At 41.0% G+C, this 26,026-nt stretch overlaps 3 protein-coding genes across 5 annotated transcripts; 1 reads left to right on the forward strand and 2 right to left on the reverse strand.

Moving 5' to 3' along the window:
• The first annotated feature begins 1,182 nt into the window (after window positions 1–1,182).
• On the forward strand, window positions 1,183–3,245 carry msx1a (muscle segment homeobox 1a). Its single transcript, XM_084543628.1, has 2 exons — window positions 1,183–1,697; window positions 1,914–3,245. Exons 1-2 carry the CDS (start codon window positions 1,277–1,279, stop codon window positions 2,330–2,332), a joined length of 840 nt encoding a protein of 279 aa, XP_084399754.1. The 5' UTR covers window positions 1,183–1,276; the 3' UTR covers window positions 2,333–3,245.
• A 4,836-nt stretch (window positions 3,246–8,081) lies between these two features.
• Window positions 8,082–11,933, reverse strand: LOC311487635 (cytokine-like protein 1). Of its 2 annotated transcripts, XM_084543987.1 has the most exons (5): window positions 11,728–11,933; window positions 11,593–11,637; window positions 10,545–10,691; window positions 10,282–10,432; window positions 8,082–9,173 (listed from the first exon to the last, which is right to left on the reverse strand). In XM_084543987.1, the coding sequence occupies exons 1-4, from the start codon at window positions 11,872–11,874 to the stop codon at window positions 10,331–10,333; spliced, it is 441 nt and encodes a 146-aa protein (XP_084400113.1). In that variant the 5' UTR covers window positions 11,875–11,933; the 3' UTR covers window positions 8,082–9,173; window positions 10,282–10,330. The 2 variants fall into 2 exon arrangements, with proteins under 2 accessions (XP_084400113.1, XP_084400112.1); XM_084543986.1 differs by having other exon boundaries at window positions 8,082–10,432.
• Window positions 11,934–12,274: 341 nt separating this feature from the next.
• LOC311486834 (limbin-like) lies at window positions 12,275–25,914 on the reverse strand. Of its 2 annotated transcripts, none has more exons than XM_084542852.1 (23): window positions 25,236–25,914; window positions 24,504–24,540; window positions 24,036–24,223; window positions 23,853–23,909; window positions 23,532–23,718; window positions 23,359–23,459; window positions 23,184–23,249; window positions 22,947–23,081; window positions 22,652–22,791; window positions 22,123–22,447; window positions 21,792–22,031; window positions 21,407–21,582; window positions 20,847–21,006; window positions 20,532–20,708; window positions 20,112–20,416; window positions 19,765–19,939; window positions 18,229–18,372; window positions 17,854–18,081; window positions 17,441–17,673; window positions 17,258–17,345; window positions 16,968–17,143; window positions 13,399–13,500; window positions 12,275–13,168 (listed from the first exon to the last, which is right to left on the reverse strand). In XM_084542852.1, exons 1-23 carry the CDS (start codon window positions 25,467–25,469, stop codon window positions 12,781–12,783), a joined length of 4,062 nt encoding a protein of 1,353 aa, XP_084398978.1. In that variant the 5' UTR covers window positions 25,470–25,914; the 3' UTR covers window positions 12,275–12,780. The 2 variants fall into 2 exon arrangements, with proteins under 2 accessions (XP_084398978.1, XP_084398977.1); XM_084542851.1 differs by having other exon boundaries at window positions 24,465–24,540; window positions 25,236–25,912.
• Window positions 25,915–26,026: the final 112 nt, after the last annotated feature.

A 26,026-nucleotide genomic window follows, 5' to 3' on the forward strand; every position in this document is an offset into this window, starting at 1 on the left:
ATGGAAATAGCGTGCGATCGGCTGAGAAAAAGCTAATTTTTCAGGCTGAATGGCTCAGTGTCCCAGGGCTAGGGCGGATAGAGGAGGAGGCGGCGCTGCGCTCTCGGTGCGGGTTCAACTTTTTCAATAGTCTCCCTAAAGTGGAGCGCTTTGATGCGGCCGCTGCTGGCGCCTAAAAACAACATAACTTGTCTGCCCATTAGAGAGACTGACAAATCGTGACAGATTGTTTATGCTTGGCAATTAGCGACGCGATCCTGAGAACTGGTCGGTTTAAAAAAAAAAAAAAAAAAGGTAGGGACCTGATAGATCTATTCTTTGCGCGAAGATTTGTGGAGCCAATTTTAAATCGGACGTTTATTGGAGCTGCGTTTTATTTTTTAAGTCAGTCTCGATAGCGTGCGTCCGATAAGGTGTGGGCCAACGTTTACATATATAGCAGATAAAGATTCAGTCTGAAAGAAAAATCTGTTTGCGTGGACTGTCGATAATGAGAAGGTATACACGAGCAGCAGGTAAATCAATGACAGTCCTGGGTTAAGTCTCTCCTTGGCTCCACGCTGCCTCCTCCCCTCTCGCTCCGACTCCACATAATTTTTGACTTTAATGGATGTAGTCAAAGGGGGGGAAAAATCCCAGTGATCCCTCCCCCAAGCCCGATAATTACCCCTGAATGACTGCGAAGGCCTGTGTGTTTCAATCTGATTAGAGCCCCGCAGCCATCAATAAACAGCGCGCTGCAAGAGGCGCATCACGTAAAGAGGGGCCGTAAAGTGTTGTGCAACGTTCAGCTTCACCATGAGCGCATGGCCAAAGTCATACGCGTTATGGGCCTGTCAAAAAGTTGGACACAGAAAAGATAGTTATCAAAAATATATAAACAAAGGTGATAATAGAAGGAGATGCGCACTTATAAAGTGCCAATAACTTCATCTAATTATAATTCTAAGATATATTTTGGACTAAACTATTATTTTGAGGGATTAGTATTGATAGAGCAATTAGGACTTTATGTTTATCCAAAGTTGCTGGTGATCAAAAGTAACTATTGTTCACTTTCCCACTCTGATCCCCCCCCTCCGACAGGTCCAGCCCATCTCGCCTCTGATTGGTCGCCTCTCTCTCCACGTTTGCCTTATTACAGCCCTGCGCTCCAATTTGGCCACATAAACATGAGGATACCGTCACCTTAAGGCGCGTCGCAACCCAACGGCAACTCTTTCAAACGGTACACGCCAGAGTCAGCTATAACTTCACCAGTGCCGGTCGGACCTGTATGGCCCCATCGACCGCCATGTCAGCTTTGACCGCTGCTTTGAAAACTGAAGAACTCTCTCCCCGATTCAGAGGAGAAATGCAGACCAGCCTGAGCCCCGCGGAGGAGACGGGGAAGCCCAAAGTCGCCATCCTGCCCTTCAGCGTCGAGGCGCTGATGGCTGATCGGAAACCCAGCAGAGAACTGCCGTCCCCGGATGCGCCGTCCGCAGCCGGGACGTCCCAGGCGCTGGGGAAAGGGGCACGGTTGGGATCTTTCGGCAGTCTGGATACTTCGGTTCCTGCTTTACCCATGAGCTCTTCGTTTTCAGTGGGCGACATCATGAACATGCCAGACGACGTGCTGATTAAACCCGAGAGCCCTGACAGCAAAGAGAGGACTTCATGGATACAGAGTCCTCGTTTTTCTCCCACGCCTCCAAGTAAGTTGAAGTTGTGGTGTCACAGATTAGAGGAATGAGTCATCTCTTAGTCAACGCTGTACCCTGATTCATTTTAAACGTGTTTCTGTTGAGATGAATCTATTTCAGTGTCAGTGTGTTTTACTCAAACTTTTTACTAAATATATATTCTTGTGTGGGTTTGGCATTGCTATGTGCAATAAGTCATTTGAATTAAAACGTTTTGTTTTCTTCCAGGAAGACTGAGTCCTCCTGCCTGTCCGCTGCGAAAACACAAGACGAACAGAAAGCCCCGGACGCCCTTCACGACGTCCCAGCTGCTCGCCCTGGAGAGAAAGTTCCGTCAGAAGCAGTACCTTTCTATCGCAGAGCGCGCAGAGTTCTCCAGTTCTCTCAACCTGACGGAGACGCAGGTTAAGATCTGGTTTCAGAACAGGAGAGCCAAAGCCAAGCGCCTGCAGGAGGCCGAACTTGAAAAACTGAAAATGGCAGCTAAGCCTATGCTGCCCCCAGCTTTCGGGATTTCCTTTCCTCTCAGCGCGCACGTCCCCGCGTCCTACGCGGGCTCTCACCCGTTCCAGAGGCACTCGCTGCCGGTTTCTCCCGTGGGACTGTACGCCGCTCACGTCGGATACAGTATGTACCACCTGGCTTGACGGGAACGCAGGAGGAGGGGCACGCTCAGTGGGACTCAAGGGGGTTAAGACTACTCTGTGAGGGCCCCAAGAGAGAGGAAGCCCTCTGGACCGGCGAGGTGACACTGTATTAAATAAAGAAGCATCCTGGTGGTGAGGTCAGTGTCGCATCTTGTCAGGGGGCCATGGTCTCTTCACAGACCCCCTTCTGAGGACCTTGAAGTTTGTCCACTCCTCTTGTCTTCGCCAGTAAGTTCACACACTGCAAAATAATCCAGCTTTAACAGTCATTTAATTTTCTTAAATCATTTTTTTGTCGGTGGACATTTAAATAATAAAGAACGCCAACTAAATCTAAAATGTTATTTCAAGATAAAAATTATTAAATGACTTTAAGATGGACATTTGCAGTGGAGAGCTGGAGAAGAGCTTAGTACGTGTAGCCCTGTGATGTAACATGAATGGACGGTCAAGTATGGACAGTAGGCTGTGCGCCACAGCGTGTCCAAGACAGCCCACTCCTTCACGGCTGCTTACGGCCAGGTGAACGGTAAAAGGGCTATTTATCAGAGACTGTTGAGCAGCTTGACCTTTTTTTTCCACCAACGACCTTAGGTTGGGCTTTTATCGCACCCGTGCGCTGCTGCCACACCACAGAATCCATACTTTTTCATTCTTTGCATTCATATCAGTGCGTAACTATAGCGGGTTACTGAATCCAGCGTGAATGAGTGCTCTTTGTGAATTTGGAGAACCACAGCATTTTTATTTTTTATTTTTATTCTTTTTCTTATAACAGCACTGTCTGTTGTCGGATTGATTCCCTTCGGAAGGGATGTGTGTACTGTAAAATACTGTATATTTGAAGAATATCCTCATTTATATTATGAATATATTTGTGACATAACTTAACAATAAATTGTTTATTCTTTTTCATTAAGAAGTTGTACGTTTTGACTGACGCCTGCACTGATCCTGTTGCACTGAAGCTTGGCTATATTTTTTGATCCTTTTTACAATACGAGAAACTTTTTTATTTGTATGGACAAATATGGAAACGGAGGCCCGTTTTGACCGTTGAAACTTATTTTTCTTGTGTGTTTTAGACAACTATTTTAAGGAAATGCAGAAGGGGATAATTAATATCAGGTCTGTAAAGCTAAGCCACACATGTAGAACATATCTGATGAGCTTCAGGATAGCACAGAGTTAGATATTGTGCTTTGTAAAAATCTAATTAAGAAGACTATCATATAAAATAATTCACAATATAAGACCAAACGAGTATTTGCAACAGAACTGGTCACTTCAGCTAACCCTCAGCCCTGCAGAGCTGCTGTGCACCGAGAATTTAAACTTGTCACATGTTATTTGGAATGTATTGGAACAGCTGTCGCCTATTGCTTTGAAACATCTAACCTAGATTTTGTTGGCGCCAGAAGAGTTTAAGGGGGTGGAGATGGTGAGGAAGAAGGGGGGGACAACCAGTTGTGCTGACTTCAAAACGCACCGATAAATATTGGAGATCGCTTCTCTGGGCTGAGATTGCTCGTAAACAATCCACTAGAGTGTCATTACGTGTGTTTAGGGTGTAAAATGAGCCAGGTGACACCCCCATTATGGAGACGACAGGGTGTGAGGAGCCATGTGCCGATTCACATGTAAACATATTACATTCCCAGCGCACATAAAGAAACGGTCTCAACGTAAACCTGAACGCCGGAGTCACTTTCTGCCACCGGGAAGGCTTAAATGACAAAACAGGGATCAGATAGAGGGAAATTACAGGACACTCCACAGCAGTTTTAAAGGCTTTCTCTTGACTTCCTTGCCATTCAGGCAGGGGTTAAACTCGAGTAAAATAATTGCTGTAATGAGCAAAGGCAATCTGCCGCAGACAGAGGCCGGCTCCAGCGAGGCTGTAGCTCCAGGCAAGGCGGAACTTTTATCATTCCTAAAATGTCAACGGGGGACTGGGACGGGCAGCACTTCTCCTCAGTGCGCTGTGATTTCCTCCTCCTCAGACTCGGCACTGAAAGGCTGCTGTCCTAAACAAGAAGCCCGATTTATTCCGAAACACGTGCAAGTTTTACGCACAAGTTTTACAATGCCGCTTTCACGTGTTTTTAATGCAAAGTATTTTTTCATTTATCCGAACATCTTCCTTTGTCCACGAGGCATGAATTTATACATAATCCCTGACAATAAGTCCAAATCACACGGATGAACGCTCTGCCTGAATAGAAGAGAAACGTGACACAAAAGAGCCAAAGGGGATCCGTCCATTCTTTGAAACTCTTTCATTCTTTTGTGCTCTGCTCTCTATCTTGCCAGGAGCCAATCAGAAAACAAAAGTCGCTTGTTTATATCATCCAGAAGATCACAGGAGGCTGTTTGACTCCGAAGTAAAACTCATTGATCCCCGAGACAGGAAAATGGATCATTAGAAACCGTCTATACAGCTTGGACAAACAACTAGTAAAGAAGAGGCCTTTTATACCTGACTGGACGCTTTGAGGTGAATTATTGAAGAAAGTTTCTCCAGCGAAACTGTCCTCAAACGTTTACCAGTTGTATTAATATTCAGAAAATAGTTTAAGAAAAAGTGTCACACATTTTCTGTCTCGCTCACACACACACACACACACACACACACACACACACATCAGCTCTGATGATAAATGTGAATGTGCGTTCAGAGTGGAGGCACCAAAATGAAAAACACTTTTATTAAACTATTTTAGCCATAAATTACAAATATGAGCCGTTAACTTGCTCCCTATACACAACGTATTATTTTATTTAATTGGCATGTTAAACAAAAAAAGATATGTATTTATTAATTTTATTTAACATGTCTGATATTTTTGAAAACGATAGGCCATCCACTGACTATAGACGCGTTTTATCAACCTTATTTGCAAATGAGGAAAATTCTACTTAAACTCTGCAGCAGACACGAAAAAATATCTGAACGTTTGATTTGATTCTATTATTTTATGTTTACAGCCCAGTTATAAATTACGTACGTTATTAAATATATATTTTTATTGGAATATATATAGAATTAAATAGCAGCTTTCTAAAGAAATCAGTGGGCACCTCCATTATTATTAAATGAAAGAGAGGAAAAAAAACAACCCCAACCGTAACCCTACAAAAATTTTATCCATGCACCGAGGCTAAATGAATCTGCAACAAAGTCAGTCATAGATAGATACACAGAAACAGATATGAAAGATATTTAAGTTATATAATAGAAACACATAATGCTGTGTAAATAATATACAATAGTGGCAGCAATGACCACATGGTCAGGCGTTGTGGAGTCTCCTCCTCAACCTGTCCTAATAGCAGCCAGTCTTGTTGTTTTTTTAGGCCGTTTTTAATTTGTAGTAAGTGAATCCATGAATCAACAAACCACGGCAATAAAATCAATGTTTTTAAAATATTTTATGGAGAGAGTTAACAGGCCTCCTGAAACATTTGTGCTTTTTTAAATCTTCATTACAGCTTCTAATGAGCTGATTTATCATTTAACGTTCACTTTGTTGTCATAGAAATGCCTTGTACAGTCACTTGCTACTTCATTAAGTACACTAGCGTAAATGAATGCATTCTTATATAAGGACTTTGCTCTAAATCTTATCTTCATGAAGATTATGGTATTCAGCATTTGTTTCAAATAACTTAAGAGAGCTGTTGATTCAACTGTGTTTTCACTGGTAGGAGGTAGTTTGTGGTACACATGTTTCTATTGCTTTGAGAACCCCATTTTAGTCAGTGGGCTATATAGGTTGAATACCAGAAACACTTTAGTGTTTAATACAGTCCAGTTCAACAGCACCACAAAGTACATCCTCCAAAATGATCATACAGTTGAATTACCACCTTTCTGACGCTGGTTCAATGTAAACTGAACAATGAAGGAGGATTTGGTGCAGAACTGTTATACTGGAATTAAGTTATTTTCACTGGAGTATCTAATGAACTGGCAAGTGAGTGTATGTCATGCACAAAAGGCATATTGAAAGAGAAGTCTGAGGTTAAATCATTTATTTAACATGTTAACTTCAAGTCCCAAATATATAAGGCATGCATGGGAGATATAGGCTTAAATTAAAACTCTTATTTTACTGAGGCAACGCAATTTGAACAGGCAGCCAGGTTTTTGGTCTGTACCTACAAGCCTGTACAAGACAGTGGGAGCCATGTGACATACTAATAGCAATGCAGCATAAACGTTATAAATGAGAACATAAAGATGGCCATCATCACCAATTACTTGTAGAAAAGGATCAAAAAGCGACTGCAGAAAACCAGATGTTGTTATGTAGTGTTATTTAAAGGAACATTACAGCACGTTTTTTCAAAAGATTCAACTCAATAAGTCAGTTTGGAGTCAATCATACAGTAAGAGTCAACATTTAGGAAGGATATAAAGACACTGTTGAGTCGAGTATTAAAAGTTTCATACAGGCACGGATACAGGTACAGGTGTACACTTGCTAAGAGTCAAGAATATGAATATCATTAAAAAAAAAAAAAAAAGAAAGCATCACCTTTATGAAGCAGATCCCCGTCCATGAAACGCGTCTGTCCACTAGAGGGCAGCAGTGTCTCAGCTTACTACTCCTGAAGGGCTGGGGTGACTTCATGACCTGAATCTCACCACTTCACATAGTTTTAAGTAAGAAATTACAATAAAGTCATCACAATGTGAGTTTTTGAATCATTACGGCTGTTAATAACTGCTTTTGTTGAACTGTATCAGAAGTCCTCTGTTGACCTGTCCTAACCATTTCAAGGTGTACATCCATGGAACAACTGCAACTTTATAAGGTACGTTTAATAGTTGACAAGGGGGGAAACATGGGTCCACTAGGCTATGTGTGAGTTTTAAATTGTTGAACACCATAACACAAGCCTCTGTCCACAGATTTACTGAGCACAACCAGTGCACAGAGTGTGCCAGTCAACTATTGGAAATCAAGAGGGGGGAAACATTTTCTTATGCGCACTAATGAGGCAACATTTCTTTTAAGGTGCAATAAAAGCACTAAATGTGATGGAAAATTGCCTGAAAACCCCATAAACAAAGCGGAATCGCAAGCTACATCACCGATGCTTTCATGTAAATAGGTTTGTGATGTGTCCTTTACGAGGAAATTTACTTCAACAAAGCAGAGAATGATTACTGTCACCCCTCGGCTAAGTTGTGTTTTTATTGCGCAGCGTTTAGCATTTTTGGTGCAGTGTCACAGAACATAAAGTTGTTAGATTGCGCGGCAGCCTGCTGTTTAAATGTTCTGTTCTCGTTTCGACTCAAATTCTGCTGGCCCTTGTAATGATGATTAATAAGCACGGCAATTAAGCTTTATAACCGCACTGTGGACTCATTTCTTAACAAGCCACATGCTGCTGACTAACATTTTGCTCCTTTTAGTTAATTAGCTGTGAGGGCTTCAGACCTGATGGTTCACAAGTGTAAGAACTGGAGTCTTGGCGCAGAAAAGGAAAGGCTACTTACTGCTGCCTGGACCAAACTGAAATGAACTTACAGGCTGTAAAATGATTAGAAAACGATTAGACTGTGTTGTAAGATCTAGCACAAAAAACTCTTCTGCTAAGGACGGATGGAGCGGATTTTTGAAAGCATATCAGAGTTTAAAGAATGCTTTAACCCGACTGTGATATTACAAAGACACAGCATTGAGCTGTTTCTTTAAAAATGTTTTACTTTAGTTGAAAAATCCGGAACATATTCCACGGGTCTGTGTGACTCTGTGTCCTTGCTTAGCTTAAATGCAATCAGTTGTATTTCCATCCACTAAACCCTCCGAGGGTGCAATCATTTTGTAGTCATGTAAGGTAATAGAGTCACAATCCTCCATTCTGAGCAAAAAAAAAGCAAAAAACAGACAGCACACTCACAGATGGAAGTGATTGCTACTAAATAATGTCAGTCAAATACAAACAGAGAGAGAGGAAGGCCTTTTAATAGCATCCTGTCTGTGGTATCCTTTTACACAGTCTCTTGTCAGTAGTTGAAAAGATGGAAAACTAATCAACTCCTAATTAGGTATTGTGGAAGAAGGGCCAGCAGCGCCACCTTGTGATCATTTCAAGGTGTAAATCCATGGAACAACAAGCATTTATTCTCCCCTTGCACGTTTGCATATTTGCACCGATAGGTGCCACTATGCAAACGTGCAAGGGGAGAATAAATGCTTGTTTGCATGGACGACCATATCATATCATATCATGTCCCCCACTGGGACAAACTAAAGGATTAAATGATTATCTTATATGTAATCAGGCAGTCAGAAGATGAGTTATTCACTATTAAAACAGAAACATTGAAAGTTTTTTTATTTTATAAAATAGGCTGCTGTTTGGCAGCTGAGTCGTTCTTTCACTGAACCATCAAGGGAAGTTGTTAAACGCGTTCCTGCTGCCAGCAGCGCACTGCTTCACCACATGACAAGCCTCATCAGTCCAAAGAGCTGACTGAATGCTCACTGGCACAGTTCACTCATCACAGCTAAGTGGAAGCGTTGAGAGGTCTTAGTGGCTCGTCTAATGAACCCAAAAACAGATTTATAAAATAGAGACACTATATCAGTGCTGAAGAAGATTGAGCTAACTTTTGCATTTGCCAAACACAAGACTTGTAATACATGTTAGGGGGAAATGGAAATAAAATACTGTTTCTGTGCAGTTCTGTCACAATAATCGTAAAAGATTTTCATGTGCAGTAACACACCTTGAGCAACAGAGGGCAGCAAAGACCACGAGGGGGCAAACTGGTTTCCAAATCATGAAAGTGTTGACAGCTGTTTCGCTGTTTGTCCATACAAATCTAAAAAGAGGTAGAGAAACCAATGAGATCACAATAAAACTTAATAAAAGTCCCACGTTTTCCCTACTTTTGTCTTCTCTGTGTAATGTGGACTGTGGTTTGTATAACAGTCACATTTCTTCTCATACAGTTAATCACAACACAGACATGGCCACCAGATTCATTTAGTTTGGAGAGACATAGAAGACTATGTACTTTAAGACTAAAACAACTCATTATATAAATGCTTTTCATTACAATTCGACCAAAAATATCTGAACTAAATTACATCAGTAATTGTTGATGATTGCTATGCAAAGAGTGTGTTACTTGCAGTGGAAAAAAGCTCACTCCTGTTAAAAATATGAATTTTCAGAGAGATACACCCTGCTGATTCACACCCTGGAAGAGTGCCAGCGTTTTATACTGTTTCCCAAAAGCAGCTGGCGGACATTTTGGGAAAGACTTTAGGGAATAAATCAACTAGGACATACAGCTTATACATAAAGATAAGGTTTATTACATGTAGTACATATAAAAAGGGAACAAAAAAAGTATATACTAGACATCTGGCAGAGACTGCTCTAATATTTTACACTCATTAAGGCCATGAAGGCTTTCATTCAGGACTGAAAACTGTCTACACAAGAACATCCAGAAGGAACAGACTGTACAGCTGTGAGAAAGCAATGATTAGGACATCTATTTGTAACATAACTTTTCAAACCACCATGTTCAACTCTTCAGCTGTTTACAAAATGCTGTATAGTGCTCTTTAAGACTTGCTAGTCAGACCAAAGGTTATGGCAACACGACATATTTCTCTTAATGACATGTGAAGCTTTGATCAGCCCTGGTAAGTAAGCAGCGGTTAAACCTGGCTCACAAGCATCTCTTATTGGTTTATTATTTCAGGGTTTTCGTCGGCATGGTTGGCATTCAGCAAATTTCCTGTGGAAAGTTCTGCTCTCCTTGCTGGAATGTAACCGCACATGTCCACTAACATGAGTGTGTAGCTAACCCACAGTCACTAGGTAGGACACGAAACAGTACTGTGTGTCCTGTTAGAGTCGTTTGATGTGCTTATGTGATACACTGCAGGCTGTGGTGTTTATTGTGCATACTTTACCATTCTACATACTGCTACTTTGGAGTTTTGTGAATGCTTTGTCTATTGCTCATCTCTCCTCCTGCAGTAGCTGAAGCCTGTCCTCCGCATAGTGTGGGCGACTGTGTCCAGTATCAATAGCCTCGCAGTCATCTGTGAAAAACACTAAGTCCTGCCAACGAAAAAAAAACAAAAAAACAAAAAACAACAAAAACATGTGGTTGAGTCGCTCCGACTTTAAAACACAAATCTTTAGATAAAAAACAAAGCTGAGAAGTTCTCACCCGGTAACAGATTCTGGTGATGATTTTGTACAGGTTCTGGACATTACGTTTCAGCAGCACCATCCTGGGTCGCTCTCTACAGTCCTGGCTGGGATGGTTCAACACAACGTAAAGAAAGTCACGGAGCTTGGCGGTGACGCAGCCGTTCTGGAAAGATGAAAACAAAGACCAGCAGTTTCTCAAACTGAATGAATTACTTTCTAGTTCTTGTCAGAGATTTTGGTTTTGCATGCAAGAGCCTAAAAGGTGCAACCATCTGCAGGTCAAGTGAAGGGTGAAGTCATTTGATTTGACTTTTTGTGCGTATCTCACGCAGTTTCACAAATCCCCACTGATGCCCATCAGATAACATATCAAGTTTTGGATCAGTTTGATTAAATCTGCACTTAAAAGGCTTCATGTTCACAGAGAGAGTTAACGTTCCAGCTCTCATCTATACTAGAATCAGTTGGGTTTGTGTTAAATAACTTCCTTTAGCTATTATTGCTTCATAAACTCTGTAATTACTGAAAATTATATAGCGAGACAAGAGTACATGTTTCTCAAGAGATGCTCAAAAATCAGCTTTAGATTCTTCCCCCACATCACAAGGATGTTCAGAGTGGGAGGAAGTACTCAGATCTTTATGAGTAAAAGATATAACACAACTTAAAAAAGCCTTTTAAAAAGCAAAGGAACTACATATATTCCAAACATTACTCAAGTAAAGGTGTGATCAGCAAATTAAAATCTAAAAGTATTCATTTTATACCAAAAAGGGCTTGGTCAGGGTTATTTTTTTTATTTGATGAATATTACTTATGCATTAACATTTAAACAGAGTGCCTGAATGAGACAGAGCTGCTTTTACCCATTTGATAAACTTCAATACCCATTATTTTCAAGTCTAAATACCTACAGAAGTCAGATAAATGTAATGGGGTAAAAAGTACATTTTCTTCTGAATTGGAGCCGAAACAGAAAGTAGCCTAAAAAATGAAATTCTACTTGAGTAAATATACTTAGTTACTTTACAGCATTGCGCATGACCCCATTGTTTCAAACTTACATGCACATCAAGGAAGATCGTAGGTAGAATCTCAGCACACTGTTTCTGCAAAAAAACAAACAAAAAAAACATTAGTGTACATTCAAGCAGCTGCCTGAAATCCAAAAACAGTGCGGTGAAAGCTTTCTTGCTCACCGTTCGAGGGGAGGTGTGTATTTTATCCAGCAGAGTCATGATTTCTTTGCTCAGGCCCAGCGCTCTGGAGTAGCAGGTCGGAGGCGTGCACTCCGACAGCCACACAAAGCTGAAAAAGCACACGACAGTTGCGAGTCTCGGCCGCATTGTCGGATATTTTCAGTCCGCCGGCGCTACTCAGGACTGTTGTATGCTCCAGATGCGTGCTCAGACTTCCAAGTAATCATCAGGGGGACTGGCTGCGTTTTAAAGGATGGAGTGGCTGAAGAAAAAACAAAAAACGGGATGACGTGGAAGCGCAGCGAGGCTCAGGAAAACATGTCGAGTCTTTCTGTTGTTGAGCGTATCAGCGCGATCCAAATACCAGCGATGATTGATCTCACCCTGCTGACCGCGGCCAAGGGCTCTGCAAAGTTTTCCCTCCTGATGTTAGAGCTTGTCAATATATTAAAAAGGGACATTAGTGTCAGATATTAATCATCGACCGGAGGAGACAAGACAAGGAGCATTCAGGACGAGGAGTTTGATATACGGCCATGAGGTCAAAGAGGGGATATCCAAGTGTGCGTGGTCATTTCAGATATTAGTTTTTACATTTTTTTCTTTTGACAGTTTTGCACATGAATTGCACATTTTAATTTGGAAACCTACTCTCTACTTTCAGCATAGGGATGTAGAGAAACCTCATTCCAGAACAAATCACTGACTGGACTACCATCTGTTAAAAAGTGTCATCTGTTTAATGGTTCATGAGTACATGGTTTGTTTTTCTTCAGAGATGCCAGATAAAGACACAGGTCTGACAGAATAATTATCTGTGAATGAACCATTTATCTACGGCCCGATTATTAAGAATATGAAGACAACAGAAGAAGAAGCCACAGGTTGAACAGTTGAAGTCAGCTGCCTTTACTTGTAATGGAAGCCAGATGCTACACATACTTTGAAATTACTGGAAATTTGGTGTTTTTGGATACATAGCAGAGCTATTGGTTTATTTCACAATCGACATATATCATTATAAAAACTTTCAAAAGAAATAGTTTATAAATGTCAAGGTAGGTTTGTTGGAGCCACTGAACCCTTCTTCAGGTTGAGGAAATTCCTTTTCCTTTTTCTTTTAGGGACGTCCACACTGTCACATGATTCAGGTGGATCCCGAAACACAAACAGCCTTTCTCCAGATGCAGGGTTGGCACACATGTACTCCTCTGCTGTGCTGTGTAATGCTTCCTTTACTGTGTCCACCGCTCGTTCTTTTGCACTGTCAATCTGCTGCTGTTTAACAGGTATGTTTGATTTATAAACAGGCAGCTGTGCTTTGGTTAAACAGTCACGTTCTCCTTTCTCTTCAACCAGCAGAAGCGCAGCATCTCTTGGAAGCAGAAGACGAGACCTGGGGAGCAGCTTTTCCATCAGACTTTCCCTCTTTTCCTGGAGTCTGTGAGATTTGGAAGACAAAGAAGCTGCTGTCAGAAGGATTAGTGTGTTCAAGTCGTTACTTCAAGTGTATGCTCAATGCAGCCAAGATGTGAAACTCCTCTGATGAAAGGCATGTTTCACTTTAATCAAGGGCTTGTCTGTGATCCTGGTGACCACTGAACGACAAATTAGCCTTGGTTGATGTGTAACATCAAGTCTTTATGTAGCAGCTTGCAGAAAAACACTCACCTCTCTCTTTCCACAGCCCAGATTGGCATATTTAGCATAGTTCTCTGCACCACCTCTTCCCTCAGTTTGACAGGAAGAACTCTATTCAGCTCTGCAGCACACCTGGTCAAAAAGTCAGCAGCATATTATGAAGCCATTAACTGCAAAACAATCTCTACAGACAAGGATCGGCTTTGATTAAAAATGCTCAGGCATGCCTCGTTATAGACATGCTGTAATAACTCATCAGTTGAGAGTGGGAGCTTTGTGATCTTGTTCGCTGGAGCAGAAGAGATTAAATATGTTATCTCTTTCATAGTAAGGTACATCATATTACACTGGTCACAAGGCTGTTTAGGAAGACTGGTGCTTCTGATTGGCTCCAAAATGGATTACTGTCGTTCTTTCAATACCAAGTAGCCAGACAATCTACCTTCAAATAAACAAAACACAGTTTTAAAAAAGACCAACTACAACACTAGTGGAATGATTACAATGTTCACAAAAGCAAAATGTAAACTGTAAAAACTGATTATCAACAGGGTTTGGAAACACATATACCCAAGAGTATCTGACACTACTGGTGTTTTTGATTAGCTACTTATTGGCCTTGTTAAGATTACAAGCCCACATCTGCTTTTTTGGAATTTCAGATAGATATCCAGAATAGTAAATGGTAAATGGCCTTGCTTTTATATAGCTTTTCTACCTATTGGTACTCAAAGCGCTTTACAGTCACAGACACATCTACCCATTCGGTCACACAAGCACACACACAAGCACACACACATTCACACACCAACTGGGGGTTCAGTGTCTTGCTCAAGGACACTTCAGCATGTGGCACATTCCGGGGATCGAACCGCTAACCCTCTGGTTTGTGGACAATCCGCTCTACCTAGTGAGCCACAGATTTTAGAAAGTCTGGATAGAAAGAAACTAATAATAAAAAAACAAAACTCATGAATTGCTGTTCATGTAAAACTGAGCTGATTTGGATTTTTGCAAATGCATCTCTGTACACACGACGGACAACAATAGTAAATCCAGAGTTACCAAAGCACTGAGAATAATCCATGCTGTTGGTAGTACTGGTAGCAGAGCAAAACTAGCTGATAGCAATACATGGAACGGGCCGCAATCTGGTTTGTCTGTAGTTACAGAGCAGATACTACAGACAGAACACATTTAGCAGGAGATTTTAGACAGTGTACAGTGAATGATCAAAATTGGGAGGTAACATAGAGGACAAACTGAGGTAGACAGTAAGGACAATAAGCAAACGTCAGTACTGGATACAAGGAAACCACAGGAGTAAGAATTTCAAGATATTCTGAGATAACCCAAACTTGAGGTTTGACTTTTATATTATATTTATAGTAAATTCAATTCAATTTTATTTATATAGCGTCAATAACAAATGGTCTCAAGACGCTTTACAAAACCTGGTCTGAAACCCCCCGAGCAAGCACAAAGTTGACGATGGCAAGAAAAAGCAAAACTCCCTTTTAACGTGACGAAACCTTGAGCAGAACATAGCTCATATGGAGGGACCTCTCTCTGGGTAGAGGCAGATAAAGAGAGAGAGAGAAGAGAAGAGACGAGACGAGCAGAGAGCAGCAGGAGGAATGAAATAAACATATATCTGTCATAGACACATATATCTGACTAAAGCGTACATGCAGAATCTGATCGTGATACAAATACAGCATGAGAAATACATAATGTATATAAATAAAGCCATTAGTGACAGCTGTAGTGCTATTACAGGTGAGTTAGCTGCTATAATGATTGAATATAAGAGGTATCATAGGCAGGTTGGAGAATGATTCATTCAGCAGCTCATATTGAAATTAGTAAAGGGGATTAACAAGACAAGGGGAGTTCAGTTGACCCTGTATAAAAAAGACAGCGTATTGAGGTTACTCCAGGAACTGTGGAGCAGTTTAATGTTTGGTTAAAATGTTAAAAAAAAACACCACTTATGCCTAGGTTTTTAACTGAATTCATCAAAAACCCTGCAAAGGTAAATCAGGACATTCACTTTTTTTCAAAAATCCAAGGACATTTTCCCCACCATGGTTGCCACAGAGATGCAGGTAAAAGGTTAAGTGCAGAATGACATTGTGTTTTGACTGACTGCATGATTTTAAATACAGTAAAATCAAGGGTCTCAAAATAATGGCAGCCCCCTCAAATATAACTGACTGGCAGGTTTTGTACAGTTAGTTTCTTTATTTAACTATCAAAACCTGCAATTCACTAACCCTAACCCGGGACAACTTAAAACGAAGAGCAGAAACAAAAGAGCTGAAAAAGAAAGAAAAACAAATGTCTTGCATTATGTTCCAAACTAAGCATTTTCATTCCCTTGTCTTTTAGCCAGGCTCCTCAGATCCAAAACGACCTGATGAATAATGTCTTATGCATGAGGTCGTTTTGGACCTCATGCAATTAAAGTGATTCAAACTCAGCAGGGGCCAGACATGAGAGTTCCAGTATATCAGGAGAAGAAAGGAAATTAAACGATGAGTAAAAACATTTATCTCTCCATCTTGGCCTTGGGAAAATGACCGCTGTGGAGAAGAGTTCAAACTGTTATTTGTTATTTAAATTTTAGACAATGCTTGGTTGTGTTTTCACCAATTGCCGTGGAAACAGTGATTTCATTTAATCAGTGAGCTCATTTAGAAAACTACTTTTTTAAACCACAGAACTTGACTTCTTGAGGCTTTGGCTGTGCACTTAGGGGGAAATAGTTTCCACTATATTCAAGTTGTTCTATTATTTTTATTTCCCATGTTTGAAACAAAATCCTGCTACTATGGTCACATTTAATGGAGTGCAGATTATGGGACTGCGGGCCAGGACTTGGACTGTTGATTAGAGCAAACCTCAAAAGACTCAAATACAAATTTATCATATCTAAGGTTTTTAGTAGTAGATATTCTCTTTCGTCTTTCCAGGAAAATAATCGGGTTATCGCTTTAATGTGCTTGTATCAAGCCAGAAATGTTACTAAGATATCTTATTGTTATACCACAGTCGGGTTATATATATGATTCTGATATTCATGATTCGGTTGCAGGGTGTCAATTAAGAGGAGACCTACCTGTATCTGAAGTAAGTAATCCCAGTAACAGGGGTGCAGTCAAAGCACTGGTTTACAGTTTATGGCAACATGTTACCAAGCTAACATCTAATCCTTTAGTGCCTGATCCTCTGAACATACCAGGATGGTGACTACAACACACAAGACGCAAGAGGTAGGCTACACCGCCCCTCTGAACTTATTGATAGTTTGCATCACATACACGATCATCTCACATCCAAGTGGCTACTCACTAAGAGTTTCTGAGCAGACTAGAAAAAATCTCTCGTAGCCAACTTGGATCTAAGATGTAAAAACTGTTCCAGGTATTAGTCAAACCCTCAGGCATTACCAGAAAAACTACAGATTTTGATCACAAAGTGCATGAATATATATATTTTTTTGTCTTTGGCAAGTGATGCTGGAATAATCAGAATAATGAGGTTGGGCATTATCAGGATTTAACTCAAGTAAAATAAACCCTGAACCTGGTACTCACCCAGAGTGCTCCTGCTCGGCAGACACTGAAACAGGGTGCTGTTTGGGGCAGAGGGCGTCAGTGACTGAAAGGAGCTCACTTTCAGGCAGGGTTGGAAGGAGGAGACGCAGGGCCTCCAGGAGAACCTCAGCAGACACCTCACTCTGCTTCACCAACCGAGATGCAAACTCCAGGTCCTGAGATGAAGAGCAGCACAGAGCAACAGTAAGAACATACTATCTTTCTCAGAAGTGAGAATTTTGTTGTTTTTATTACAAATAAGCACAAAATACTTCTGAATAAAGTCAGACCTGGTCACAGATTGCATAAAGTCTCTTGAGCTCCATTTGTTCTTTTAAATCTTCCATGGCTTGGTTGTTGGCAGTCATTGCTTGAACCCTTAAAACACCACAGAGTTTCAACACTTTAAAATTTAATGGCCCGTGTCAAAAATTCCTCATTAGTACTTAAATAACAATGATGTGAGAGCTCACCTCTGAGCCATCTGTGCGATGACCTGCTCACACTTGTAAAGGGCCTCCTGGAGGATGGAAGTCATCCTACAGTCCGGCTGCAGCTTAAACACATTTTCTTCCTCACCGTCCTCCTCTCCTTCATCAGAGTCCTCCTGGTGTGTTTTACTTGACTCTGCACTGGCCTGAGACACTTGCAAGCTGTCCAACTCCGTCCTCTCCTTCTGAAGCTGTTGCTCTGCCTCCTCGAGACCCTGCGGCAAGAGTTATATCAACCTTCCAATAAAACTCACCTCTAAAATAAATGACAGTGTGTCAAAGGAAATGTGAAAATGAACATTTAAAGTGAAAGTTTTCTCAGAGTGACACTTAAATTTAAAAGCTGTTTTATGCCTCAAAGCATATAACCAACACGCCTTCAACACAGTACCTACCAAGCAGTGGCTCTGTATACTCTGAGCCATGTCGTCTCTCTCCAGACTCTTTCTCTCTCTGAGTTGTTGAATGAGAAGGTTGTGCAGGATGAGCATAGCTCTGGAGGTCTCTAAAACTTTGCTCCGTCTCTCAGCCTTCTGATAATGGATGGTGGCCATCTGCATTGCCAGGCCGTCTGCCTGTGAACACAGGTCATCCTCTCTCTCCCTCTGCATCTCCTCCAACACCTGCCGTATTCAGAACAGACGAGTCTTGTATAAACTCAACATCACCTTGTTTTTAATTATTAAACTTGAAAACAGATTTCCATGGTTTCTAATACTCAACGAGTTTATTGGATGTGTTTGATACATTGTAAAAATATAAAAATCGACCTTGCTCATGATTACACTCTCCATTTCCTTCTCCTTCTCAAACAGTTGAATCCTGTCCTCAAGGCTTTTCTGGAAAAGCAGCAGGTCAGATGTGTCTATTTTCTGTCGGACTTCATGGGTTTTCCTCTTGGATTGGGTACTTGTCTGCAAAAAAACCCACAACATCCACAAGAGGGTTGGAAAAGGACTCCAAGTACACGGATATGATGTAATTAGAAGCAAAACCACTCTGGAGCTGCTTATTATTTCTAAATAATAATACATACTCTTCCAGCAGCCACACAATTGAGAGTTTTAATAAATGGTTTATACTGCAGTTCACCTTTCTGTATTTCTCATGTATTTAAAGGGGAACTACTGTTCTTTACAACCTGGACCTTATTTCTGGCATAAAATACGATCTCTTACTCACCCATATAACTTTTGCGTCATGTGTAATCCTTCGGGAGATATTTAGATCTGCGTATATCCATATAGTGGGAGTGACTGGGGCATCGAAACGCAGCCTCTAAATATCACATTATCTGCCACGAAACTTGTTTACTTCACCAATATTTTGTTATCGTACGTTGGTGCCGTTGAACCATAGCAGTAGAAAATTACAGGTAAATAAGCGTTTCGGTGCCCCAGTCACTCCCACTATATGGATATACGCAGATCTAAATATCTCCCAAACGACTACAGATAATGCAAAAGTTATATGGGTGAGTAAACGATGGTATTTTATGCCAGAAATAAGGTCCAGGTTGCAAAAAACAGTAGTTCCCCTTTAAGAAACTTTAAAAGCACAACTTTCTCCTTCTTTAATCTGCAGTAGGTAGATTCCTTTGTATTTCCTTCAGATCTGTTGCATGAGGATATTCAAAACACAAAACTAAAAAAACTACACTTTTATGAGAAAATCAAGTAAAATGACTAGTTTGTGGTTGTTTGCCTTCACCAATCAGTCATGTTGATATTTATTGTTATTTATTATCTATACTACCTCTACAATAACATGTAAATGTATAATCCCTGTAATTCCTGTTTACATTTACACTTTACTCTTACAGTCATGTTTACATCCTCCATGGACGGTTTGGAAAGTTATGGCATAGTTTTTTGTATATATATTGTGTATTGTTTTATTTTTTGTTCCTTCAAGTTCACAAGAAAGGGCTCGACAGACAACCCAGAAACACAATACTTAAATGCATAAAGGCTATCAACTGGTTCCAATAAACACTCTAAGTATTAATGATAAAACTAAAATGTAGGCATCTGGGGATTTCCACCACCCTTTAAAGTAACTCCATGAAATGACGTGTGGTTTGAACAATGCCTCCCCAAGACATTTAGCTCAGAACACTGAGTTCAACAAATGCTCTACAAAAATCTAGGCTTTTATTTCCTTGTAAAATTAGTACATAAGGCAAGACTATTAGAGTCTACTGTATGAGACAGTGTCTGTTTTTAGTTATTATACTGTGTAATTCTACACATTGACTTGTTAAGAGCATAAAAACTGAATATTGAAATGTATTATTATGTGTTCACCATCTGTTTCTCGCGCTCCTTTCTCCAAGCTGCCATGGCGGTGTGGAGTTTAGATCTGGAGACAGCGTGGGGCAGCACCAGACAGCGGTCAATCACAGACAGACTCTTCTGAAACTCCAGTTTCATCCTCAGCCTGTCATCTTCAGACAGTGTCAGCTGGGACAAACACAAACACCTGAGACAGAAAGAGGAAAAGAAGAATGATAGAAAAAAACTCATCTGGATTCCATCATGAGACTTTACCTGATAAGTGTTGATAAGGAAAGGCTATTGGGCATTCATTAACACAGACATTCTTGCATATGAATCCACTGAAACGAGATGACTGGTGTTGTTCTATTACTGACCTGAAGAACTCTCTGCAGTGCGCCCTGAGCTCCTTCTGCTCCAGAAGCTCTTTCTCCATGGCTTCCTGCAGCGCTTCCCTAGTACAGCTGAGGGTGCGTAAAGCTGCCTTGCCTTCCTGGTGCAGCCGTTCCTGGCCCTGAAGGACAGAGCTTACTCCCTGTCCGGAGGTCTGTCCTGCCTCTGGTTCCACCTGCAGCAGGGAGCGTTGCACCCCTGGGGGCAAGAGTGTCAGCACAGCCTGGGTTGCAGAAGGCTGGATGGCTTTGACGTCTGCTATGGCTCCCTGGATCACACGCATGGTCACCTAAAGAACAGGTAGAGCTGACTAATCAAAAACAGCCACATTTTATTTTGTATTCGTCTGTGTCTTTTCATGTGTTGTGTGAGTCGTTCATGAAGGTGACTGTTGGGAGTGGCACCTTGCGGATGTCTGCGGCAGCCTCCTCATCCAGGTTGTTGATAAGCTCTGCTAACTCCAAGCTGTGAGCTGTCAGTAGGTTCTGCCAACAGTGCAGATGCTGTGCTACTTCTATCCTTTCCTCCAGACCCTTAGACAGGCCCGATAGATCCTTCTGTCTTTGTTTGTGCACCCTCACCTGAAGAAATGGAAACCAGGATTTAATAAGGTAATTATATTAATAAATTGAACACTTTCCGTGTTATCAATCCACTGTGGATATATTCTACACTGTAGGGAGTATGGAGAAAAAAAAAAATATATATGATCTTCTCACCAAATCAGAGATGAGATCCCTCCTTTTCTTTATCAATCCACAGCGCATGGCTCTCCTCTCTTGGTTCAGTGCCTCATCCAGTCTCTGCCTCACCATCACCAACTCCTTCTGAGACTTCTCCTGCAGCTGGTCTATCTGTTCTGAAGGCAAAGAGCTCCCTCTGGTGGAGAAGACGACAGAATACCATTAAAACACAACTCTAGCATGGCATACTTTTTTTATTCATAGCTATAGTCAAGCTATTAATGGCTTGTAATTATTAACAACACTGAGACTTCTGTGCCAGAAATGATTTTCTCTTCTCTTAAAACGAAATACATTTAAAATAATGTGTAAACAAATACATTTTAGGTTTAACAATTATAACACAGTACATACTGTAATTATCTATTTTCTTCCATGTATCTGCCATCTTTTGTCAAAAATAAATCATGTATATTTCACACAAGGGATAGACCCATTTCCATTTTTTAAACATTATTAAGACGAAGAAATAATGCTTTGTTTGAGGAGCTGACACAACTACATTTTTATTAGAATATACAACAATAAGAACCAACCTCCTGATGTGACTAAACCAGTTGTCCAGGTTGTTAGAAGTACTGGAGAATGTGTCAGAAATCAGGCTGTTGAGGCTGTGGAGGCTGTGCACCAGGAATTTCCTCTGTGCACTGCGTTCACCTAGCACATAGCGCTGATTAGCAAGGACTACATCCAGCACCTCCTCTAGCTGATCCTGGATAAGACGATACATAAATGCATTATTAGTCAGTACTTTTATTTTAACATTTCCTTTGTTGATCCGCTTTTTAAGAAAACCAGTACCACAAATACTTAAGTAATTTAAAAGTAACTCTGTTCTTTTCCCTTTAACAAAGCACGATATTTGAATTGTATGTTTTAGTGGTTGATTCACTGCTTTGAAAATCAGCTTTGATTGATCACCTGACAAGCAAAGTAATCATGCTGAAGATTCTTGGCTGTGCTTTTCTCCAACTCGCCCATCCTGGTGGCCTCTTCCAGTTCCTCTGAGAAGATCTTGTGCAGCTCCACCCGCCGCCACTCGATGATCTGCCTCTGGACCTTTGCAGAGGCTTCTTCATGTCGGACCAACAGGATGTGCTGAAGCCAACTCTGGCTCATCTTGTGCAGCTTTTCCAGGAGGACACTACACTGAAGCAGCTCCTGTTAAAATTGTAAAATTAAACATCCTTAGTTGTTTTTATCAAATGAAAATAAAAAATTACAATTATTAAAACACATTAGTTATTATTACCTGTTGGTCTGCATGGTGACACAGCAGCTCAGCCTGGGCCTTCTCAGCAGCCTCTCTGCGGTGCTCTGCTTCCATTTCTTCCCGAGTCTCTAGGTTGCACCGACCTGCCAGGGCAGCCATGCGGGCCCCTCGTTCCTCCTTGAGACGGCCCTCCATGCCCAGCAGCTGTCCATGGAGCACACTGAGCAGCCTCTGCTGGGCCTGAGTGCTGGCCTGGCCCCGGGATCGCAAACTTCCAAGCAGGGAGGACATCACGTCCTTGTAAATTTGAATGCGGGTGGATTCCAAGTTGTTGGTGGCATGCAGCAGTGTAGACATTTCAAGGCTTGAAAGGAATAGAATATAGAGAACGTGAAGTCGGATAATGCAGACCTTGGTTCAGATATACTGTAGCGATCAGAAAAGTGACAACTCCTCTTTAATACAATTACATATTAATTTACTTGTGCATTTTTTTTATTTAGGAGCCAAATTTGAAAACTATTGTTCCTCTTAGGGAAATTTATTCTTACTTGACTAGCTTACTCACTTTTCCAAAGCTTGATACATGTTCTTTGGATCCTCCAGGACCATGATGTCCACCATCTTGTCTTCAAATGCTGCTTCATCTTTGACAGTCTCACTCAGGTTACAGTCTGCATACTCAGGGTCTGAATCATGTCTGTTTCTCTGAAGCAAAGAAATCATAAAAGAATTAATACAATACCCTAAAATGAATACGGAAAAGAATAAGTCTTCTTAAGATTAACAAACTTAAGTCCATTAGTAGAAATGGTGTTAAAACATTATTCATTAAACTGTCTACTATTTATCATTTGAGATACCCTTTGCTGAAGAAGGCTCAGCCTAGTTCTGGGACCTATCAGATTCATGGCCAGAAACCCCAGAGACAGCAGCACCAAAGTGACAAAGAAACCAGCCACAAATCCAGCCAGATGGACACCGTGGTTAGGATATATCTAGAACAGTGGACAGATACGTCAGATTTTTATTATAACTCACAAAATGAAAACACTACAAGAGTAAGGGTGTTTTTAGTCAAGGGACTGTCTGCAACCTACCCTGTCAGTGGAATTCACCCTCACGGTTAGATTAGCTGTTAATGGGCCAAACATACTGACATCATTCTGTGGAGTTAAATAAACAACACTCAACAATATGGAAATGTTCTTATTATACTGCAAATTTTGATATAGTGAAATTCATAGAGTGGTGATTTAGCAACAGCAAGAATACCTGTGAGGCATTAGAAAAGGTGAGAAAGGCTGGAAGGTCAAGTACTTCACTCTTGTGACTCCTTATGTGAGCAGTAAAATTGACAATAACTTGGGATCCAGCTGAAGAAGAAAAATGATATGTAATTATCTAATTTAAAAACAACAAAAAAACATTCTGACTCGCAAACCTACCCAAAAGTGAATCGATGGCAAAAGTCTGGTAGCCCCGTTCCACCACCCTGCCTTCAGTTTTTACAGGTACTATTCCAGAAATGGAGTCCCGGATAGCTACCTGAGACAGATTGGTGCCACCCACAGGTCCCATGTTGTGAATCAGCAGGAAAAATGTCAGTTGAGGAGGATCAGTGTCAAGCTTCACCTGAGGTCCAAATGATTGAGAGGGAAAGGCATGGTCTTCAGCATGGTCATTTACACATTGGGTGGTCTAGCAAAAGAAGCTGGAACTAAACGTGGATTGATAAAATGGGTTGAAATTCTATCAGCAATGCTTACCTGTGCACACTTATGAAATTTTACCCTAAATGCAGAAGGAGGTGCCACGCTCTGAACCTACAGTGATTCAAAACATTGCAAAATCAGTTTCTTCCAACATGATGGTCTTTAAAGTAATGGTTCTTAAAATGACAATTTGACAATGACAGTGAACAGTAAAATAGCAAAAATCCAGAAACACACCTGAGGAAGGGAGTGGCCTGGGACCAATCTGGTGAGTGTGCTTCTTTTGTTCCTGTTCCTGAGGTGCAAGATGTTGGACATGTAGGAAAATGAAGAGTAAAAAGAGTGTCCCCAGGGACCATCAGGAGCTGAAGAAGAGAGTAGGCTTCCTCTAAAGAACACCATGGGCCCACTGTTTTCCATCGCATCTGTCAGGTAAATATAGTGTGTTTGAACATCATATGAAAAACACCGTTTCATAGGCTGAAAGATTGTATTCATACATACACATACAAGTTTATAGAACAACTGTCCACATATTATTTTCAAATTACAGAGATTATAGAATTAATTATACAAGTGTAGATGAACTGCATAACAAGACTGACCTATCTACAAATTATATGCAGAAAATAGTTACTTGTACAGACTTAAGAGAAAAGCACAAACCATCCGTCCTGAGCAACGTCTGCTCTGCTGATTTCCCACCTGGTTCATGTTGCATTAAATGGACAGTGGAAAGGCTCTGACAATGGAAAAGTGACATTGTTTATTATATATGAAATATATAGTTTACTCTAAATGAAAAATGGGTGGACAGCTTACAGGCATGTACACCGATCAGCCACAACATTAAAACTATGTGCCTAATATTGGGTAGGTCTCCCTTGTGCCCCCCAAATAGTTGTGACTCATCAGAGAATGGACATGGTCCTTCTGAGGGTGTCCTGTGGAGTCTGGCAACAGAATGTGAGGCCAGGTCAACACCTTTTTGGAGTTGTTCCTAAAGCGGTTTTGTGTATGTGTGTATGTGTCAGGATGCATCCTGCTGGGGATGGCTGCTGACATCAAGGAGTGTCACTGCTATGGGGTGGGGGTGTCTGGTCTGGTCTAGGTGGGTGGTACTATTATTTACTATTATTTACTTCTCATGTCAGTGGTTTTCATGTTGTGACTGATCAGCAAATATCAAGAGTGTTTATCAAAGCAATTCACGTTTTGTTGATCACAAGTGACAAATAAATGAAAATATCAGCAGCTAATTAAGGTTGAGGGTTACAAATCATTAATCTCAGTGTAAATCTCAGACTGACTACAAGATCTGATGTGTAGCTATAGTAACATAACATTGCATGTAATCTACAGCGTTGACTGGTATCGTTAAAAGAGAAAAAGGAGTTAAAAGTTCAGGTATTAGATATTCATCATTAAGCTACTCACCTTATGTTTCTCTAACAGAGATGGTGTGTACCATGATGTGTCCAGAGAGGTACCGTTATAACAGGACAGATGTCCAGCCCTGTCCTCCAACACACCGGCACTCCGTGTCTCACATCGCGCGACATCGTGACAGCAACCGAAACACGTAGAAGGTGGAAACAAACACGAAACGTGGATATTCAAGAAAAATAACCATGTCGTGACCCTCTCCACGCTAAAGTGTACCCGAAGCATTCGTAGCTAGGTGTGCTACCGCCGAGGGGAGCCGCTAGCTGGCTGCATTGTTTCTGGATGGTACCACTGTGAAAATCGGCGGCGAAAACTTTTCCTTAGCTTCTCCTGAGTAACGTCAGTTTTTCCAGCGTCTCTGGCGAATAAGAGCATATCTTTGAATGATATAAAACACATAAAATGAGTAATTCTGTATTCCTACGTCGTTTTAAAAGACTTATACACGAACACAACATCCATAGTCGCGGTTGATATACAAGTTAGGAAAACATCTCCAAAACTTGGGAAGAACGGGCAACTCCTCAGAGTCAAAATAAACAAAGTGCATTGATTAGCTTCCGGTGGTGCCTTTCAAATTAAAAGAACATGATACGCGAACCCGATACTTAAAACATATATTACACCACAAATACAAATATTGTACTCACAGTCGAAGTTTTTTTTGAGACACTGTCATTTTACCCTGTAATAACCCCAATTAAAAAAATATTAAGTGTGCTTTAATATCGAAGACAAAAAAATGACTTCCGGCCTAGCTGGGTAGCTAGCTTTTTCCTCTT

Source organism: Chelon labrosus, assembly GCF_963514085.1.
Source record: "Chelon labrosus genome assembly, chromosome: 4".
Classification (NCBI taxonomy): domain Eukaryota; kingdom Metazoa; phylum Chordata; class Actinopteri; order Mugiliformes; family Mugilidae; genus Chelon; species Chelon labrosus.

Bases quoted from the DNA above. Each gene is read 5' to 3' on its own strand.
- msx1a (XM_084543628.1), top strand. From the start codon at position 1,277: ATGGCCCCATCGACCGCCATGTCAGCTTTGACCGCTGCTTTGAAAACT. The intron at 1,698-1,913 runs GTAAGTTGAAGT...GTTTTCTTCCAG, and splicing joins TTTTTCTCCCACGCCTCCAA to GAAGACTGAGTCCTCCTGCC.
- LOC311487635 (XM_084543987.1), bottom strand. From the start codon at position 11,874: ATGCGGCCGAGACTCGCAACTGTCGTGTGCTTTTTCAGCTTTGTGTGG. The intron at 10,692-11,592 runs GTAAGTTTGAAA...TCATCTTTCCAG, and splicing joins CGATCTTCCTTGATGTGCAT to AACGGCTGCGTCACCGCCAA. The intron at 10,433-10,544 runs GTGAGAACTTCT...TTTCGTTGGCAG, and splicing joins TCACCAGAATCTGTTACCGG to GACTTAGTGTTTTTCACAGA.
- LOC311486834 (XM_084542851.1), bottom strand. From the start codon at position 25,469: ATGCTTCGGGTACACTTTAGCGTGGAGAGGGTCACGACATGGTTATTT. The intron at 24,541-25,235 runs GTGAGTAGCTTA...TTCCATTGTCAG, and splicing joins CTCTGTTAGAGAAACATAAG to AGCCTTTCCACTGTCCATTT. The intron at 22,448-22,651 runs GTGAGTAAGCTA...ATTCCTTTCAAG, and splicing joins ATGTATCAAGCTTTGGAAAA to CCTTGAAATGTCTACACTGC.